This window comes from Penicillium antarcticum, assembly GCF_028974205.1.
Source record: "Penicillium antarcticum strain IBT 31339 chromosome Unknown utg000008l_segment0_segment0, whole genome shotgun sequence".
Classification (NCBI taxonomy): domain Eukaryota; kingdom Fungi; phylum Ascomycota; class Eurotiomycetes; order Eurotiales; family Aspergillaceae; genus Penicillium; species Penicillium antarcticum.
The window spans coordinates 1,555,511-1,576,291 of record NW_026695306.1 but is presented as its reverse complement, the minus strand read 5'-3'; the positions used below and the strand labels follow the sequence as shown (position 1 = coordinate 1,576,291).

At 49.2% G+C, this 20,781-nt stretch overlaps 6 protein-coding genes across 6 annotated transcripts; 2 read left to right on the top strand and 4 right to left on the bottom strand.

The window, feature by feature from the left end:
- Window positions 1–738: 738 nt before the first annotated feature.
- N7508_008112 (basic helix-loop-helix domain-containing protein) lies at window positions 739–2,292 on the bottom strand (the record flags this gene model as incomplete). Its single annotated transcript, XM_058466176.1, has 1 exon — window positions 739–2,292. One exon carries the CDS (start codon window positions 2,290–2,292, stop codon window positions 739–741), a length of 1,554 nt encoding a protein of 517 aa, XP_058317504.1.
- A 3,942-nt stretch (window positions 2,293–6,234) lies between these two features.
- N7508_008111 (putative Golgi traffic protein SFT2) lies at window positions 6,235–7,927 on the top strand (the record flags this gene model as incomplete). The annotated part of the gene is made up of 4 exons (XM_058466175.1): window positions 6,235–6,466; window positions 6,649–6,769; window positions 7,063–7,213; window positions 7,775–7,927. The coding sequence occupies 4 exons, from the start codon at window positions 6,235–6,237 to the stop codon at window positions 7,925–7,927; spliced, it is 657 nt and encodes a 218-aa protein (XP_058317503.1).
- A 3,111-nt stretch (window positions 7,928–11,038) lies between these two features.
- N7508_008110 (tRNA ligase) lies at window positions 11,039–13,552 on the bottom strand (the record flags this gene model as incomplete). The annotated part of the gene is made up of 1 exon (XM_058466174.1): window positions 11,039–13,552. One exon carries the CDS (start codon window positions 13,550–13,552, stop codon window positions 11,039–11,041), a length of 2,514 nt encoding a protein of 837 aa, XP_058317502.1.
- Window positions 13,553–13,898: 346 nt separating this feature from the next.
- Window positions 13,899–14,552, top strand: N7508_008109 (ankyrin repeat protein; the record flags this gene model as incomplete). Its single annotated transcript, XM_058466173.1, has 1 exon — window positions 13,899–14,552. The coding sequence occupies one exon, from the start codon at window positions 13,899–13,901 to the stop codon at window positions 14,550–14,552; it is 654 nt and encodes a 217-aa protein (XP_058317501.1).
- Window positions 14,553–15,966: 1,414 nt separating this feature from the next.
- N7508_008108 (uncharacterized protein) lies at window positions 15,967–17,285 on the bottom strand (the record flags this gene model as incomplete). Its single annotated transcript, XM_058466172.1, has 3 exons — window positions 15,967–16,529; window positions 16,600–17,126; window positions 17,197–17,285. The coding sequence occupies 3 exons, from the start codon at window positions 17,283–17,285 to the stop codon at window positions 15,967–15,969; spliced, it is 1,179 nt and encodes a 392-aa protein (XP_058317500.1).
- Window positions 17,286–18,837: 1,552 nt separating this feature from the next.
- N7508_008107 (putative plasma membrane ammonium transporter (Ato3)) lies at window positions 18,838–19,917 on the bottom strand (the record flags this gene model as incomplete). Its single annotated transcript, XM_058466171.1, has 5 exons — window positions 18,838–19,002; window positions 19,065–19,240; window positions 19,306–19,425; window positions 19,489–19,589; window positions 19,646–19,917. The coding sequence occupies 5 exons, from the start codon at window positions 19,915–19,917 to the stop codon at window positions 18,838–18,840; spliced, it is 834 nt and encodes a 277-aa protein (XP_058317499.1).
- Between the last annotated feature and the right edge of the window lie 864 nt (window positions 19,918–20,781).

Sequence of the window (20,781 nt, the reverse complement as noted above, 5' to 3'; positions counted from 1 at the left end):
TTGGAGGTCGTCGTCAACATGTCAACACTACAACAATCATAGACTAGAAGTATTACTGAGTCCACTATAGGGATAGAAGATAAAATAGTAGAGACTTGATTGAAGATAACAAAAAGCAAAAGGGGTATTAGGGAAAAATGCATACATCGTTTATTGTGCAAAGAAAAGGGCAAGACACAAAAGCAAGAATCGACCAATCGATGAAGTAATCAAGTCACCAAGAAGAGAGAATTGAAAACGATCAAAGTCAGAATCAGCGATCAAAGTTCAGGTCCAGTTCGTGTTCACAAAAAAGTTTGACAGACATGCACAGACCAACCATCAAGATCACCAACATGCGGAGGAGGTTGGATCCACGTCAGATCCATATCCCCCATCCGCATCTCAAGACATGTGTACATGTAGATCGATGATGTGGGTCAGAATAATGAAGGGAAGATATGGCAAAGAGAAAAAAAGACAGGGTATCGATAATGAATAAAAATAAGTCAGTAACCGAAAGTAGAAACAGAGAAACCCAGACAAAACAAAAACCAATACCAAAACCAGACATAAACCGAAGTGAACACAATCAATGATAGATGATGCAAATTGAACCAAACATAAATCCAACAGTAGAGGAAGAAAAGAAATCATAAGCCGTCTTTCACTCCTGGTACTCCGACTGATCGGTTCCCTATTAGACGCCGTGTATGCAAAGTCACAATGACCAGATATGAAAGGCAAAAGACAAGACAATTAATTCATCTCCATGCCGTACTCGTCCTCTTCCTTGAAGCTCATCGCGGCATGGCCAGCACTGTTCCAGTACTGTGTCTGACCACCGCCGTTGGCGCTGCTGGCGCCGCTGTGGAACGAGGGGCTAAGGCTGGGAGGAGTAAGACCAGAGGAGTCACCACCCTGCACGGCATCGCCGGCAATGTTGGTGTGCTTGGGGACGCGAAGACCACTGCCAGGTCCGCGAGTGTAGCTGAAAGAGGTGGGATCGTTCTTCTCCAATGCGTCAAGGATCTCGCTGCGCATGCGCTTCTCTTCTTCGGTTTGCTCAAACGGCCAGGTTCCACCCAAGCTGGCGATCAGTTCAGCGATCTCGGCTTCCTGTTGGTACTTGACGTGCAAGGCCCACATCAGATCGCGGGTCCAGCTGACAGCACCGTTGAGGATGTCACCCTTGTTGGGTCCCTTCTCCTTCTCTTCGATAGGGAGACCCATGGTGATGTTGCCTGGGGTGGCGCGACGGCCGTTGCCGCCTGCGAGGAGAGAGGTAGCAGCGCTTCCGCCTGCACCGGCCATGGAGAGAGCGCTGCTGTTGACAAGCTGCTTACGAACCTTGTCGTCTTCCAAGCGGTGCTGAGGAACGAGGTGTGACAAATCCTGGATTCGTTCGTTGATGTTATCGCGGCGGCGGCGCTCAACCAGATTGTGTGAGGCACGGCGGCGTCGGCGCTTGGCTTCCTGAGACTCAAGATCTCCACCACCGGGAAGGTGGCTGTCAACCTTGGCAGGCAGTGAGGCATGCTTGCCAGATTTAAGGATCTCCGAGATGCCGGTGTGGTGTTGTTGAGAAGGGGATGAGATTGGGGAGGACTCAACATAGGACTGCGCGCTACCAGAGGTTCCATCCCACTGGTTGGAGAGCGTCTTATGGTGACGAGCCTGCAATCCAGTACGGATTGGCTGAGATGGGAAGCTACCAGATTCAGGTGTGCCGAGAGTCAAGGAACCAAGTGCTGGAGTCTTGGGAGTCATGGGGCTGCGACCGTCCGATGAGGTGCGATCCATTTTTTGGATGCTCGGGCGAGACTTGGTGCTGAGGTAGTTCTGGTCGAAAGAACTGGCATTCTGGATGTGGGGGTTCTGCTGGTTCATCCGGTATTGATCATAGTTGAAGCTGTTGTGGACGAAAGGGCTAGCCATCGGCGCGTTGTCGGGAGTGTTTGAGTACATGTGTGACATCTGGCTCTGGTGACTCATGGCGATACCGCCAGACTGGTCCTGGAGATAATTCATGCTGCTGTCGCGCTGAACGCCATTCTGTCCGCTGATCTCTAAATCCAGCAGCTCATCTGTGTCAATGCCGGAGTTTCCGAAGTTGAAGCTGGATGACATGTTCTGTTGCGAGCCGTAAGAGTAAGGCATGAAGCCATTCTGTTGTTGCATGGTCAAGTCGGAAGGGTCGACCCCATCGTTGGGGTTGCCGAATTGGTTACCCATCGAGTAACCGGAGTGCGACATCATGAAAGGGTTGTGGTCGTCAGATTCGTGTTTAATGAAAAGACTCGCTTCTGCCATAGTCTGGTGTGAGAATGTTGTGTTGGTGTGGCGATGTGAATCGGCGAGGAGTCAAGGGACGAGTCGTAGTGCCGGTACTACTGACTCTCCGTGGTCAAAGTGGAAATCAGACGGGTGAGACGAGACGCCTTAGAGTAATGGTGACCTGCGTATGAAACGTTAGTAAATCCAACCCCGCCCGTGAAGGAGCCGTGCGCGAGGGTAGGCAGGCAACCAAGTAGGCAACACAGAAGATGGAATGCGAAATAATTACCCGTGAGAATCAGCGGAATGGAGGCAGAAGAGAAAATTCCTTCAAGTGCCGAGATGAGTCGACTGCGGAGAACAATCGTCCGTGCAGATCGGGGGGGGGGAAGGCCACAATCGCAAAGGGACTGAAGATTAATGATGTAAGCGATCAACCCCAGTAAGAGGGTCCTGCGACCCGACACAACAAGATTGAAAAATCAAAGCAGAGAAGAGAGGCTGAAAGCAAAGCCCAAAGCAAAAGGAGAGATGGAAATGTCAAGATGCATAAGAGAGTGGGGGAAGAAGCGGTGGGCGCCGGGCGGTGAGGAGTGGCGATCTGGAGATTTGTTCGAGAAGAACTCCACGTCGCTTCAGCTGTTGCCTTGACCCCCCTTGGCTTAAGTCGCTTCAGGCTTTATACGAGGCCGCTTGGATCTCCAGAAGAAAACCAAAAAAAAAGCAATATGAAGTTGTCACGTACAATGTAAGATATGTTGTTGTCGTTACCTATAAATATAGATAGGTATAGATCGATACTAAGTCAACATTAGCAAACATCCTTGGAGAGAAATGTCAACACAACTATGGGTCTATGAACACGTCACAGCAGAGCCCCATCACACGTGGAGGCCGTAAGATGCAGGAACAGAAGACATACCGTATGTGAGTGCAGTAACATCAAAGCTAAGCTTGAGCAAGGTAAAGTCCAAGACTTGCGAATCATAAGGCAAGGGATGGAGAATATGCAGTGACAACTCATCAAACACGCGAGAAGAGGTGAAAGCACTTGCAGGTTTCTCAGACGAGGGGGATGGAGACTTTATGAACTCAAGCGGCGCTCTCCTGCATCTCTCATTTGATATATTACAACATCGGTCATGCAGCCTGTCGATCGGTGGGAATCGATGAGGCTTACCGGGCTCCAAATATATTTATTAAATTAAGTCGACTACTACATGAATAGAGAGGGTGTGGAGGGGTGGCAACGGTAAACCCCCGAGCCCGGGTACGGTACAGTATAGATCGATAAAAGAAATACAAAAAAGAAAAAGGAATTAAAAAGCACACTTGGACAAAGGGGGGAAGGGTGATACAGCCGGATCGAGTAAAACGGCTATCCCATGATGCTCGTTGGGAGGTTTGTCACCTGTGACATGACTCACGGATGTCTTGGACAGAGAATGTATCAGATGGCCGGGTTACAAGCATACCGTACAGAGTGAAACCCTAATATAGGAAGAGAGTCTGCATGTTCAAGATCCGCGAATGAGACCATGTGGATGGCCATGGCAGATCTCTGCAGGTATGCACAAAGCATTAAAACAGACCGGGAGACGCCGGAGTTGGATGAGATCGACAGTAGATATCATCCGGAGAATATCAACATGTATAGCCCTATCTGTATCCTCGGCAGAAAGATAACCAACAGAAAGACTATACATACAGACTATACACACATGGACAGAAGTAGTGTATTATGTGGCTGTGAATGAACCCACAGACCGCCCACCGTAAGCCCTATCACTCTGCAAGTGGATCAGTGCGGTCTGTTCTTCATGTGCGATGTCGTGCAGAGGATATATTGGAGTGGCGATCATCGCCATGATCGACCGTTGAGGGAGCTTGGACCTTATCACTCCGCTTCGACGGAGCAGTGGTAGTTTGGGTTTACGTAGGAGGCTGAGTAGTTGATGGCTATGGCGGTTAAGAGAATAATCAGAGACTCAAATAACATACCTTATGAACGAGATACTCGGCATTTGAAACCAGATTTGGGGGACTCATGGTCTAAAAAGGTGATTTCAAGAATGTGGCGGAGAGACACTATTGGAGGGGTTGGAATGTGTCTTAGAACGCCCGCCAATAGTGATAAAGACCAACACACCTCACAACCGAGTGAGCCACATCGCTCAAGTTTCCAACGAGCCACTGGAGATGATGTCCGAGATCGACGGATGGGGAGTGATCTCCGGGATTTGGGAGGGGAAATGGATCAGACGTCCCGTCCCGTCAAGGTTCGGCGATACACGCCAAGTATCCACGGGCATGCAGTAGTAGTCAAGATATTCATATTGAAATGTATTCAGATCCACGCACAGGACCCCACGATGACGACATCTTGCTGCATGGTGTCCTCCATTCCGGGGAGGTCAAGAGTCCGACTCATGTGCGTCGGACATTCTACGGGGTAATACCCCTCGGGGGAGAGGTGAGAAGCAGGATGAAAGAGAACTAAAATAGAGCCGATGTGACCTAGGAGCATTGGACTATCGGATATTTCCATGTTGTACACGGGTAGCTACATGGGCCTGTATTTTATGCAAGGAGTTCTTCCGATACGACTACCGGATATGGTGTCCGTTATTATTTGAGATGTTTCTTCAGTACGATTTGCGCTGATATGTTACAGATCGCCAACAGGGTGCGCACCAGCCATGGAAGATCGACAAAGGACGGCCACTAATGACTGCACGATGTCCTATGAGGGGGTTGCAATCCCGGATCAAGTTAGTTCATATCATATATCACGTTGTATATTAAGACTCCACTTTGGTATGCTGTGTGAGACAATAATAAGCAATAAGTATAAATCAAATGGGAAATGTGGGATTATGTCGGAATAAGTTGAGTGGCCAATAGTTCCAAACCTGGACCAAGGTGTCTAGGCTGAGCTGGAAAGTTTGACAAATTCCAGCGGAAGCGGCGCGAAGCGAAGAAAGAGGGGAATGCATAGAAATGTCTAATATGATCGGGACGAGCAAAAAAAAAAAAAAAAAAAAAGGTAGAAAACAGTGAATAAAAGAAGAGAATACTTGCGACGGGTGAAGTATACTTGCAGACCACGCTAGTCCCGTTTAAGAATTAGCCCCCTTTCGCCAACCCCCGTCCATGTCCAACTCCGAACGTATCAACATATCATATCAACAGAACAGGTGTGTACTTTTACATTCTATACTTGAATCTCTTCGCTTCTTGCTCGGTCATTGGATCATCATCTGACAGCCCCCAGTCATCGCCGATCGGGCTGGTCGCATCGGTAGCTTCACGCCATCTCGTCATTGCCTTGATTCCCCCCTCGTCTTCTCCCCCTCCTTCATCGATAGCGTAGCGCTTCCTGGTCCAATCAGCAGCTGTCGACTCCCTGCGCCGTGTCCGCTTCCCACCCTTTCTCGGATCCTGCTCGGAAGGTTCAACGCTTCCCACCTATCTTCCGCTTGGTTGGTGCTGGAACATCGCTCGATTACGATCCACCGGGGCCGCGCCAGACTAAGCCACATGAGACGCACCTGGGCAAGCTGAATATTCGGGCTGCCTATCAGACAAGGCAGCTTTTTTTTGCGGAGAACATAAGGCTGCCGTCATTTTGCCATTTCCGGAACATACTCTGTCTCGAGCTTGTTATCCTTTGCGTCGGCGAACTTTCCTCAAGATAGCAAATACTGAGTCACGTATCTCAACTAACCGGAGACTGAACCCGCGTTCGGCGTACTCGTCATCTGCTCCTCCGTTAGCTTGATCTGTTCTCCGCCCCCAGCCAATCCTCGACGATCAGGCATCATCCGCCGCAGATCATCTGCACTCCATCTCGCATAGTCCCTGCAGACGTTTTCTCGGTCTTGAATTCCTGGACCTCGGGCCTCCTCTGCAGAAGCAGCCGTGCACGCCCCCTCCGCTGCTCCTTTCAATTGGGATACTATTGATCGATTATCAATCATGGCAAACAACTCCTTTCGAGACTCCGTCAACTCACTAGGGTGGTCGCGCAGAGATCCGGACCTGCCGGTCCGCACTGGCGCATCATCCTCCACCCCATTTTTCTCGCGCCTACAGTCCTTGAACCCATTCGGGGAGGGGGGTTACGTGCAACTGCCCACTCACAATGACGGCCCCGGGGCTCCTTTACCCGCAGCCAATCGTCGGGAAGAAGAAGAGGGCTTCTTTGCTTGTAAGTTCTACTCTTGGCTTGTGACCCTCTGATCCTCCGATCGTCCCGTACACCGTTATATGAGCCCAGGTGATGAGATTGCAGTTCCTGCGCCGGCAGGATTCATTTCCACCATGCTTGTTTAACTGGTTGTGATCCGACAGGAGAGGAAGGCGAAATGCACTAAGACTGACTGCGTATAGTGAGTCGGTGGGACCGTATGCTCATTTTTGGTGCATGTAATCTGGGTGCTGCAGTCTGTTTCATGATCTGCTTCTTCTTGTTCCCTGTCTTGACACTCAAGCCCCGCAAATTTGCCATTTTGTAAGTCTCCATTATTATATGGTCTGCACTACCATGGACTACCCCTCTAGCTATGCCCTTCCCACCCTATCTTCTCTCTTTTTTTTTCAGCTCTCTCATGCTCTTGGACCACCACTCAAATCCCGAGCTGCGGCCACCCAGGTCATAAGTCTTTTGTGGTTAGGGCCATGTGCGCATACGTCCCTCGTCTGGCGATGTGATTCGTCCTGATCCAAGCCTATATCTGCGCCTCATGCCAAGAGCTGCACTCTGTTTTGTCTTGGATACTTCTTGCTAACAGGTCCTTTCTTTAGATGGTCTGTCGGCTCAGTCCTGTTTTTGCTATCATGGGCGGTCCTCATGGGACCCTGGTCGTACGCTAAACATCTGGTCTCGGGACCCCGGCTTCCATTCACAGCGGCTTATTTCGGATCTATCGCGCTGACTCTGTACTTTGCTATAGGGGTAAGTAAATCAATGATTCCTATTCTATCCTGTGGCTTTACATCTCTTTCCCATTTCGGTCTTTCTCTATCTTCGGCCCTTGTCGATCTCTCCCTTTCGAGATCATCTTCGCATTTTCCTGTTTGTTGCACATCCCTTTACCCAAGTATCAGGTATGGCCGCACTGCACCGCTGGGAAAAGGGGAATCTTGCAGCCTTGCTCTCCATCGCGCAGTGCAACCTGAGTACCTACCGTCTGTCATGCCCCAGCTGGCCAGATCCGAATCTAGCTCCTCCCACCCCCTATCCCGTCGGCTTCTCGACTCTTGTACCACGTCTCACACCGCGCGGGTCTTGTATGAAAATCCATTTGGTTCACCTTGTCCGACACACCCCGGTGCGACAGCGTCCAAAGTCCAGAACCGTCGAGATCTTTCTGTCTCACCGTCCCTGGCATATGCTCTTGCTTCTGTGCACTTATGCTCGCGCATATCCTAGCTACACTTTTTCACTACCTCAACCGCAACATCAGAAAGAGCACGATCTGTCGCTACAAAGAACCATCCACTGACTCCTCTCTAGCTCCAAAACCTCTTGCTCACCCTCATCTCCTCCATATTCCAACTCGCCTCCCTGGTCTGGTACCTCGTCAGCTATTTCCCCATGGGAAGCACCGGCCTGCAATACATGGGTCGCTTCGGAGCGTCGCGCGTTACTGCCTGGGTCAGTGGATAGATGGACGAACAAGCGGATATGCGGATGATTCTTGCACCGTGTCTATCACTTACATACACCCTACACTTTGTGAAGTCTTCGCATAGCGAGCCACCCTTTGCAGCGTAACGACCCTTTTTACTTTTTGTCTTGCTTGTATTCCCCAACATCGTTATGAGCCTTCTTCCCTTGTGTATACATATATCAAGCTAGACTCTCTGTCTGGCTTTCTGCTTTCCTTAAATACTTCCATCTTCCCAGCAGGGATAGTGTTTTATCTATGTAGTACAATAGTGAGAAACACGTGTGAGGGATAATGACGAAGTAGCTAGTTCCTTCACAGGTATGTACCGTTATTTAGTCGTATTTAGTTCGTGGTCGGGATCTGTTTGGGGATGTCGCCGCTTCATGCGGTTGCTTATGGCTCTGCTCTATGAGTGTCTCGCAGCATATGGTATTTTTATTGATTGCTGAAATCTGCAAGGGTGCTAATTAAGAAGTGAAATAATACTTAATGAGCTATCTGCAGTTTACATTCGGTACTAGGCATCTCGAGCGATTTGTGGCTTGTCTAGGAGAGTATTCAATCAAATTATCTCGTCATTTCCGAGGATATACCGGTCTATTGGGGCCTAAGTGAGAATTGCGAAACTTCCATTACCCATCGCAAAATTACCCATAGCATGGTACAATAGAGCTTGTACAATAAAATGAGCACTAAACATGATCGAGGGCATGTTTTCAGATACGATGATGAGTTGAACCAGTGGAACTTGAACGCAAGTTCTGATTCTATATCGCTAGAACGGTCTGATAATATGCGATATGCTGGGTTATTCTATGTCGAGATTAGGGTCTGCACCTGTATCCAACAGCATCGGCATATTTGCAGCGTGAAGTGCAGTACCATAACTTCCACTCCTGACATTGACATAAGTTTCAAGCTTAATTAATAGCTGAGATATTCCTCGAGAAGCACTGGACACTGTCGTTTGAAGTGCATGACGGAAGTGCGTAGCGGAACCAGATCCAGACTGACTGGGTAGATGGTGCACTAGGGAGCTGCAAGATTCCCAGTGGGAGACTTCATAACGTTCTAAAAACCCGAGCAAAATCGCTATTAAGATAGTCTATTCCTTCGGCATGATTGTGCAAGATCCAGGAGGGATATACAAAGATAAGTACAATGTCTGAAACATATTAACGTTATAGATAATAATCACTGTTCCTAGTATCCGAGGACGGTGGGCTTCCCTTTGCGAGTACTCCCAGAGCCGTCAATAGATCGTCTAATAGCATTTGCAACCTTTTTATAATTCTCATTCCTGCCATCAAACTTGCATATATTTCTGTGATTCCCATCGAGACGACAGAAATGCTCATTTGGGATAAGAAGTCTTGCTGAATCTTCGGTGACAATCTGCATACGTCAGTTAATGGTCCATCGCGGATATCAAATGCAAATATCAAATGCAAAGTTTAGACTTACAGGCTCACTAAGCCCATACATGCGATCACTCTCAACGAAGGTCCAAATGGGGAAATTTATCGCGACCCAAGTAAAAGAGCTCGATATCTCTTGAAGAACCCTGGTACCTTGCTTCAACTGTTTGAGGAGCTCAGCGTTTGTGTTTCTGCCTAGAGATGCAGCCCTCAGTAGGTCTGCGCCGATTGATCCCAAATCTGCTACAATGGAGCCTCTGTGTGGTGTACCTAGGAAGAGTATACCCCTGAGACTGTCGAGTAATGCTGCATCCCAGGGTCGTAATCTCCGTCGTTCATTTGCTAGATTCAACATCTGTGAATTGTCAGTGGACATGCTAGAAGAGACTGAAGGCATGGATCGAAAGATCACGAAACGTCGATTATTCTGTAAATGCATGGTAGAACAGAGTGGGAATGCAATACCTTTTTAACAACAATACCACCAAGGCTGTGGCAAACAAAAATGATAGGCCGATGTTTTTGCTGCTCAGAAGATCGTTCACGTTTGACAAATTGGAGAAGCTGTTCCGCAAATGTGCTTATAACGCATATTGATTTGCTCCATGCCACCGCGGAATTGTATCCATAGGACATAATTCTCGCGTGGGGGAATTCATAGGGCAAAAGGTGTTCAAGCCAATTGCAGGGCTTGGAGGTACTGGATTTTGGAGGAAGCCAAGTCCATGTGTTTTGAAAATGACCTCCAAGTCCGTGAACTGCAATGATATCAACCGCTGTTTGCGCATTTTCGTGGTTGATTAGGAACAACCCGAACTGTTCTGGGGTCGAGAGGTTCCTTGCATTGTCGAATTTGTCCTTTGTCTCACCCGGAGAGACCTCACCGGGGGATAATAGACGCCTCAAATTTGTTTTCCATTTCTGATGTTTTGACCTCGGCGGTGATTGAGCCACCATATTTGGGCCTGATTTGACAATGGGAACTCAATCGCAGAGCACAATGGATAATTTAAGTGTTTATGGATAGAATCCGCCGAAACGTCGAATATAAGAGTTTCGACATGACAATTCCTTTCGCGCGCGCCAAATAATGCAGGGATGTTATATATAAAGTGGGGTCCAAGAATATGCAGAAGTACACAAAACCGGCATGTTGAGGGCGAATCAAGGATGCGCTTGCCTGGGAGCGCCCGCCTCAGCGCGTAATGCAGTAAGATTGTTTGCGAAGCAGAGGCAAGGAATATGTTCATCGTGACCTGAAATTGTGGATGCCATGAATGCTGTTAGATAATTCAAACTGCAAACATAAGAAATGCTATAAGATTTTAGAAGGTGATGAAGATATCAACAAACTTACATTGTAATCATCATGTGACTGGATTCAAATATACATAATAGACAATAAAGTTGCTAGATGAAGCGTTGTTCCAAGATGGACTGGATTGAAAATGCAAAACGTTAGTTACATCAATAGGCTTTGTATCCTGGCAAAAAGTATATGTAGGTCATGCATAATTGTCCATCTCGAGACTCAAAGCAGCAAATATCCATCTGCAGAAGAGGAGGATATCTCGCCGCATAACACTAATAAACAAATTTACTAACTGCTAGAAAATAATGCAATGCACATGCCGAAGTCATAGCCATAGTCAAAGCAGGAACCATAAACACCTGGCCATCTCATCAAACTCAATACTTCCCCCGACTCATAACCAATCCAACAATGCCTTCAACAATCTTAACACCAGGAATCTCAGCTTCAAAAATGCCAGTGTTACCACCCGAGCCAACCTCAACCCAACGTTTGAGTAAATCATTACTCTCCTTGGGCTTAACATCCTGCGAAACGGTACCGACAGTAATATGCGGAATGGCATTCGCACAAGGCCAATCGGCATCGGAAACAGGCGCCACAGCAGGAGTATCAGAATCGACATCTCCACCAGGAGGTAAGATGCGTGCCACGAAGGCCATCAAGCGATTATCCCAGACCAAGCGCTCAAGACGGACGCGGGCTGTGCCCAGGGTTGGAGGGGTTTGGGCTGGATTGGGAGATGGAGTTGAGGTGTGGGCTTTGATGTAGCGATCTGCGAGAGAGTCCCAGATCTGAGGGTTGTCTTTCTTTGAGGCGCGGTGGATGAGTGTTACATGGAAGGCTGGTTGGAGGCGGCGGGTTTGGGAGAGTTGGTTATAGAGCTGGGCTATTTTGGGATCGGAGGAGTTTTGGAAGATGGAATTGAGGACGGTTGTTATTTCCTTAGGTGGGAGAGAGATATTGAAGTATTCGATCTTTTTGGAAAGGGTTGCCGGGTCCATGTCTGCGCCTGCTTGGGTGGAGGTGGTACCTGTGTTTTGGGCCTTGGTTTTGTTCTTTTGTTTCTGGGTTCCGCCGTAGCTGTAGCTGAGATCTGTCTCGACGTGGTAATTTTTCATTGCGGCGTTGATTGCAGAATCGAGTTCCTCGGACGTCGGAATTTTCGGAACTACCTTGGGGTAGGCAACGTGGAGGGCTTTGACGACTGTCTCAAGGTTTGCGCGAGACGAGGCACAGACGTCGAGCTCAATGACATGATTGTAGTTTTCGTCGGGCTGTCGAGCGGTGTCAATTCCCTCAAAGCGGTTTAGGAAGCCATCCATGATTCCGATAGTCTCATGATTGGAAATGGTCCCGGCTCGAATCGACTGGTGATTGTCGCCACGTTCCAGCACTCGCTTCCGGGTGACTTCTTTGATCTTAGACAGAAGTTGACCCTTGGGTTCATGGACGTAGTGAAGAGCGACGAACTGGGCATCATTGATCACAGGGTAAATATCATCCATGAGTTGCTTACGTTCGCGACGTTGGTGGCTGTTGCGGTCTGCAATGACAACGGGGTGAGTGGACATAAGCTCGCTGACTTCAAAGGCAAATTTCTTCGGTTTGTTCTTTTGCTTGGGTATGTTGTCGTTCTGAACATGTCCCCATCCAAACAGCTTGACCAAAGCGAGAGCCACTGTTGTCTTTCCACATCCGAGAGTAGCGACAGGAGCAAGAATAATGTTGCGGGCAATATCCCTTGAATTTGCTAGCTCATTTGCTTCCATGGCGATGATCTCAGAACCCTTCAGTCCTCGCTCCTTTAAGAACTCCTCGCGCAAAGAAATAATGCCGTGGTTGTGGAGGTACTCCTTGGCCATGTTGGGGTCCTTGATCAGCTTCCTCCGGGCAAATTGCAGATACTCCTGTGTAATCTGCTCGTGCTTTCTGATCTTGGGGAGCTTCCCCCCAATCACGGCTTTGGTGCATTCGCGCCACTGGCGGTACATCAAATATGGCTCCTCAAACTTGTACTTGAAGAACCAATCGCGATATGGACCAGTTCCATTATCGCTGAGCTGGCATCGGATCACGAACCCTTCAGTCTCACGCCCATCCCAAGTACCAGTCTCAGCGCATCCTTCGAGGAAGGACCGTACTCGAAAGATATCGTCGAAAACCTCGAACTTGGCCTTCTTGAAGCCCCATGCATCTGCAAACTCGTGTACTTTATCGGAAGACATTGTGTGAAATTCCGGCTGGTTGTAGTTGAGACCATGGAGGTAAATGCCGGAGGCTGCCTGATCGTAGGCTAGAACGTGCTCCTCAAAGCTGTCGTCGCAGAGCTCTCCGACAGCTGTGAGGTTATTCTCACGCAGTGTCCGTGCGAGGTCCTTGATATTTCGACCAACCGACGAGACATGGTGCTCCGTCCAGCGCTCTCCGACCTGGGCGTGACTCTGATCGGTATCTTCTCGAACTCCAGTGGAGTGCTTGCTGCAAACTAGAAGTTTGTCGTCTTCTAGCGCCGAAATGAAGATAATACATCCATTCTCCTTTACACTGAGTTCATAAGGACCCTTGGTATGCTTCTCAATGTTGTGCCATTGGGTATTGGTTGTTTCGCTGACATTGAAGAACTTGTCGTATCCGCGGGTTGCAATCTCGGGGATGCCGTCCCTCCGGCGGGTGGTAAAGAGACCACGGGCGTACGTTGGGAGATCAGGGCGCTTGTAGTCCCAGTCTTGGAACTTCCAAGAGTCCACAGTCACATTGTTGGTGCCAGCGACTGTGAATGTTGTCTTCTTGCAAGTGAACCTTTGCTTCTTCTCACCCTTGGACTGCTTCCGTGCATCTTCCAAGCTGTGCACCAGCTGTGCGATTTGGGAGGGATCCTGAGTCGCCATGATCTAGGTGCGTTGTCGCGATGTTGGAGATCTAGAGCTGATGGAGGGGCAGATCCAAGGTGGGGGCGAGCAGGAACAGAGGGCGAGAGGTGATGCAGGAGGAAACCGAGAGAGAGCAAGAGAACCAAAGAAACATTCCTCGCGATCACAGTCGAGTCATGTAAGAGTCATAAAATAAAGAATCAAAATGTGTCACTGTTGCGGGGAGCGAAAGAGGAAAGGCGGGCAGAGCCTCTTGTCGGCTTTTTTTTTCATATTTTGACCCAACTTCTTCCACTCACTTCACCTCTTCTACCTTGTCTTCTACCTACTTTACCTACCCACAACTCTTCTCCTCTGACTCACCATGGCGCAGCCAAACCCTCTCCTCTTGGCTGCCGACAACCCTACTGCGGTTCTGGAGCTCCTCCGTGCCAATCCTTCGATCGCATCATGTCAGGATGAATCCGGCTACTCCTTGTTACACGCCGCTGCCTCATACGGACATGCCGACCTCCTGCGCGCACTAGTGGATGAATTCCACGTCGACGTCAACCTCCTCGACGAAGACAAAGAGACATGCCTATTCGTGACCGAATCTCCCAAAATCGCACGCTGCCTGGTCGAGGAATTGAAGGTGGACTACAATCATAAGAACGAAGAGGGCTTCACAGCAGTTGAGAAGATGGAGGCTGATGATGAGAACCCACAAGTCACAGCCTACCTCCGTGAGGTTGTTGGTGGTGCTCCGGCTGAGACAGACTCGGGCATGCTGAACCCACCGCCGCGCATTCCTGATAGCAATATGCAAGTTAACTTTGGAACCATGACTGAAGATGAGGCTACTGCTGGTGCGGGTGAACCCGATCCTGAGTTCAAGAGACGCATTGAGGAGCTTGCGACCCGGGAGGACTACTACAGCGAGGAGGTGCAGAATGAGGTTCGCGAGCTGGTTAAGGATGCCATGGCTGGCTCCAATATTGAGGCTATGGAGCGAGAGATCCGGAGACGAACTGAGTAAGAGACAAAGCTTGGATTATGTTTCTCCAATCAGTCCCTGTGTTACATCATGTCTCTCCTCCAAAGGAGGCCATTGATATGCACTACACCGAAGGCAACACCCCTGCTCAAAGGCTCAGGCGAACCCGAAAGATCCCAAGATACATACATATTCGACAATGGGTACTCTTGGCATGACACCGGCCAGAAATTGGCACATTTAAGCCTGTTGGCTTCTCCGCCGACTTATGCATAAGGATGCAATTTCCAAATCTTCCTGTACCTTAAATGAAATTACGAATCAATACCCGCATTTGATGCAAAGCAGAACAATTGAGCCTCAACTGGTGTGGATGTAGACGTGTAGATCTCCGAGTCGGCCCCGCCAAGCTTGAGCTGCGTCTTCCCGAGCTTCACCTCCCTCCCCAACTCTCCAACTCCCAACTCCCAATTCCCAGCTTCGTCATGTCTCAACCACCATCTCCCTTCCCCCCACAATCAACTTTTTACTCGGCCCAAATGAATCCAGTCAACCCCGACACACCCCCACCGCCACCTCCGAAACCCGGCAGTCACGAAGCCAGCCGAGGTGGCACCCCGCAAAACATGTCAACCGCACCGCCCCCCGCAGGCTACCAGCCAGACCCAACAGCATACACCACGCAACCAGCACTCCCAAACCCACCCACAGTGGAAGAAGGCTGGCTTCCAGACCTAGTCAAAGATAAATCGTACGTCACAACCAAGACCAAGCATACACCCGCAACCCGCTCTAACGACCAGCCCAAACCAACAGAACAATCGACCTCCAAACCCTCCTAAAAGACCCAAACCTCCTCTCAGCCCTCTCAGCCTCCCATCCATCCTACACAGCCCGCCAACAAGCCCTAGAATCCCTAATCAAAACAAACAAAGACCTAGCAACCCGCGTCCTAGAAATGCAAACCCACCTCACAGACTTGCGCGCCTCAACAGAAACAATGCTCCTAACACACCAATCGCTTGAAGTGTCCTGGCGCAAGAAACAAGCCGAGATGGACGCTGCCCTGGCGCCTTGGTCGCCTAAGGCTTTGTATCAGCGGTATAGCGCGTCGATCGCCGAGCAGGAGGCAGTTTGTCGGGCTGTTGAGGAGAGTTTCCTTGACGAGGATCATCATGACCATGGTCGTGCAACTGAGAAGGAGATTGCGGATTGGGTTAGGAGGGTTAGGAGTGAGGCGGCGAGGTTGGCTGCGCGGAAGGAGGCCAAGGCGAGGTGGGATGAAGGGAGGGTTGGGGGTTGGCGATGAGCGGTACTCGGCAAATTGGATATTACGATACCATGTTCTTGACGATGGCTATGAGGCTGTTGTTCATTATAATCTATAGATACGTTTTATCGAAACACTGCGCACCGAGGCTCATCCCATGGCCTCCCTCATCCAACCCCCGTCCACTCATTCCTCCAGCCGAGCGCCGTTGCCAGAGCTGCTGCCCGGCTTGGCGTGACCTTCCAATGGCGCATCCCGACCTCGAGGTGCCATCTCAATATCAGTGCCGAGGCCATTACTATGACCGTTGGCGTGCGTCTCTCTGTCCTTATTGTGTGTATACGACCAGCTGTCAGTTCCGAGGGAACTAGGGAAACCAAGACCACGCATGAAAGCCCTCCTACGACTGCGCGCACCCCAAGCCCAGCCCGCGCCACGGCGAATGGGGAGTTGGTACATGCTGAACCCGATGTAGGCAAAGAAGATGCCTAGCGCGGACCCGAAAAGGATATCAAAGCCATGATGCCGATAATTGAACCAGCGCGATCCAGAAATGAAAGCAGCAGTCGCCGTCGGGAAGAACGCGATTAGCATGAGATACACAGGCGGCGCAGCACCCCGTCTCCGAACGGAAGAAGCATCATCAGCGAAGGTCTGATCTTCCACAGGATAATGCGGCAAATACGGGAACCCCACAGAGAACTTGGAACACAACCAGAGGGTTAAATAGAGCAGTCCAGAGAAAGAAACTGTAAACTAGAGTCAGCCAGATCCAAAGAAATCCACCATCCCCCCCCCCGGGATAGGAACAAAACCCACAAGAAGAATGCCCACTAGGAAAACTAGCAAACCCATCAATGCTCAAAGAGTTACTCTGATCGCGACAAATCTCCCAAGAAACAAGCACAGGCGCCCCATCAACCCTACCCCCAAGACCGCCAACAGTATACCTATCAATAGCCGACAAATCAGGGTCACACCGCGCAATCAAATCAGGCCTCGGCTTCCCAATCAGAACCTTCAATCCCTGGGTTGCGCACCACGCACTGGCAAGCGCCAGCGCCAGACCCATCCACCCGGCATTCCATTCCCAGATCTTGCGACGGATGATATGTGCCGCAGAAGGTTTGGCGTGCTGGTTTGAAGTAATGGCTGCGCTACCTGGCACGACGAGCGCGCTGATCAGGAAGACTAGCAGTGCTGGCGCGAGGAGGCTGACGAGTAGGAGTGTTTCTGTTGTTACGGTTTCTGGGCTTTGCGGGTAGCTGATTGTTGGGTCGGATAGGCTGAAGGGATGGCGGTTTGGGTGTTGTTTGTAGAAGCCATAACCTATTAAGGCGATGCCGCTGAGTGGGTGTTAGTTTTGGCGCTGGGGTTGGAATTGTTGTTAGGGGCGTTATGTGGTGGTGGGCTTACATTATGAATATCCAGTCGAGTACATAGGAGAGGAAGAGGAATTTGGACAGGGATGAGATTGTTGTTATGGAGTCTTTTATGAGGGCCATTGTTGGGACGAATGGGCCATGGTAGTGTAGGAAGGAGAGCAAGCGGTAATATGAGGCGTGATATAACGCCGGACAGGGAGGGAGGGAATGACGAGTGTCTAAACTTGATCTGTGGCGGAGCACATAAAGCTAATTCCTCATCCCCATCTACTCATCTTCACTCCTGATTGGGTTTCCCGTCTGTATTGACTTTAGGCAGCTCCATTGCGATAAAACTATTGATTTCGCTAGAAAGTAAGCTTTCGTATGGTTATTGATGCACGTGTTTAACCATCGACGAAAGTGAAATTAGCATGTAAGGAAGGTCGCCTCTAATAATGTGGCTTCCCGAATCTACTACTTGCCATGGCTAGGAATAACAATTCCATCCCCCCCCCTAAGCTTCCCCTTTAGACACGTGGCAAGGAAGCGACCATTAATAATATCCTCTTAGTCTCTTTTTTAGCTCATTCACATCCCAATTGGCAGGAACATATCTGCCAGATAGGAAAGACTTGTCACCAGTAGACCACCGCACAGCAAGACCGTCACAAACCTCGGGTGTATCATGCATGGATGGCTGCAGAAATCCCACAGCATTACCCATATTAGTGTGAGCATAGCCCGGGTCAAGACTTATAGAGGTGATAGTTGTATGTTCCTCTTTCTGTCAGGGACACTGGATTTGATGATTCCCAGCTTGGACATGGGATAAGTAATCATTCCTGGTGGCACATTGACAGCGGACCTGGACGCTAGGTTGATGATTGTTCTTGAAAATGTTGAGTCTGAATCTGCTGCGTTCAAAAAGGCTTAGTAAAAATCCCCGTTCGACGAAGTCCACGACTGCCACCAGTCATGACCGCCACCTTGCCATCTTGTGAAAGTGCAGATCGCGTGGGATCAATAGCAGGGTACACACCGCGATAATTGCTCTTAGTGAATGCGCCAGCTTTCACAAGCAAGTCAGGATCGAGTCCAGCAGCCACGTGAACGGAGCACGTGTTGCATATTTCGGAGCTGCAGACTAAAAAGAAAAAAGAAGAACAGTAAAGTACAGCAAATACGTGTAGCAAAGGATCATGTATTAGTTTATGATGAGCTTTCAAGTGTGCAGTTCTGCTCCGCCACTGGCCCCCACCACTTCAGGCTGTACCCCTCGAGTTCGTCCGTTCAATAAGCAGAAGAATATCCTGATCGTCATCCCCCTCTGGATCAAATTAAAGCATTGCATGCATGTTAGGCAGGCTCAGTTTTGAATTTCTGGGGTCCGAGTATAGTTGTCTGCCTTGTACAGCGTCCACATGTGAGAAGTATGATATTCATTTTGATATTCATCTTGATCTACACATGCTTGTTCTTTGTACGTGGATGATCTCACGTCAGCTTGCATAAAATGACAATGTTCAACTTCTCGGGGTGAGGGGGGCTTTGATATTATCTTACAGAACTAATACGCATAAACAGCATAAACCAAATGGAGCTACGACTTCGTCTTGTACCTAAATAGAATTCGTATTTCTCAAGTACTGGAGCTGAATAGAATGTACAAAGTGCGACGTATGGCATGATCTTAACCCTCAACCTCTTGTTTCCGCGCTTTCTGACTCTTCCCAAGAATAACCGTGCTAAGATCCCCAACGGGCAAGGCAAAGGGGAAATCAACCGCGTCGAGAATCTGCGCAATGAAGATATGCCAGATTGGTATACACAGTGCGAAATTGAATGCTCCAGCGGCCTATGATAACAGAGCGTTAGTATATAATTGTGACTTGTGAAATATACACATGAAGAACGTACCTTTTGCAACTTCGCAGCATGCTCCAGATTACCAAGTGCCAGTTGGAAGTATGTGCCTGCAAACAACCCAAAGGTAATGACGAGTAGGAACAATGCTAAGAATAGACAAACGTTTGTTCGCAGGGAGCAGATTAGGTAGACGAATGTGAGGATTGCGAGGGTCACATAGTAGAAGCCTCGAAGAAGGATTGGTATTAGTTAAATTGCTTTTGCCATGAAAGATTAATCAGATGTAACTCACCAACAGTTGCATTATATTCTGGCGTTTCTATTCCCTCGAGCGAATTGCCTGTAGGAGAGTAGTTGGTTCCGACGGCGAAGAATGGCATCATTGATGTACCCTGGACTAGCCAGAATGTGCCTGTGATGAACCAATTTAGCCAGTATTCTTAGATATATCTATACGATGGCAGTTTGAATGTACCATATGTGAAGAATAGGGCACAGGAGAATGTGTTTCCGAGGATCCATTCGCCAACCGCGCCAAATATTTGTACCATTGCACCGAAGAAGATGTAAACTGGTCTGAAAGCGAAACAAGTTAGAAGTTGTGCCATTTCGATAGTTGTTGTTCTTCTTACAGAATTGCACCGCCATTTCCACCTGCCCCTCGCCAGCCCATGGTGATCATTGCCGTTGGTGTCGCAGCCAGCAAGAAACCCATCAATGATATCGGTGTCGGGTTACCAAATGTTGAGCGCAACTTGCCGGCATTGGGCGTCTTCGGGCTCAGGTACAGCTTTTCAAAGGCATCGCGCGGGATTGGAAGCAGAACACTGTCTGCGGTCTGATAGCGACGAAGGACTTCCGCAGTGGAAGTCTCATGTTTATCGCTGATGTTATCGTCCGACATTCTGAAGGTGGCAATATATCACTGGCGAAGAAGAAAAGTCCAATTGACTCACTATAGAAAGTAAGAAGTGAATAAGGAAATAGAAGAAAGACACAGCTCAGGCCAGAAACAGCAAGACCATCGATCCACAGTCTCCTTTATACACCGCCATCCAGCTCCATTTTTCGTCCCTCCTTGTTTCCAACCCCAGAATCCACATCTCTTAACCCCGGGATTCCTCCACGGATATGCCAAGAACTTAAATAACTTGCAAGTCCAATCGGACACACCTGGCAGTGTCACCGATTGAGCAATCTCATTCGCAGAACTCATCCCCACGCCCACGTTAACGTGGGGAGGTTTGTGCGGGGGAGTGGACCCTGAGCCGCGCCCTCTGTCTTTCTCCGCAAAAATGCGCTGAGAGCCGAGGGATCTCGGTCTTCGAGTCGGCTATATGTCTGGATTGTTGCCACATTGCTTTATAACTGGGTCGTTTCCACTATCGATGGGCTCGCCCAGACTTGCCATTGGTACTATGGCTTACGCCAAAAGTGTATTTTGCGAGGCTTACTTGCCCTAAGACATCTTGGCCTCTTGACTGGACCTTGGCTATATCGGGATTTCTCGGTCTAGCTCAAATGCGGTATTGTGCGGAATGTTGTCCGTTGGGCTTGGTGGAGATAAGCAAGAGGGTGGCGTTGGGTTGCAAGACAGGACAGTTGGGGTGTGGAACGGAGGGTTTCGTATGACGTGAATGGCTCTGGGGATTGAACGACCATCGGATAAGTGTTTCAGCTCTTGTTTTATTGTCTCCTGCAGCGTTGTGTTGATTTGGAATCATGAAGAGTCTGGAGCCACGGAGTTACTTCGTTATCTTCATCTGCT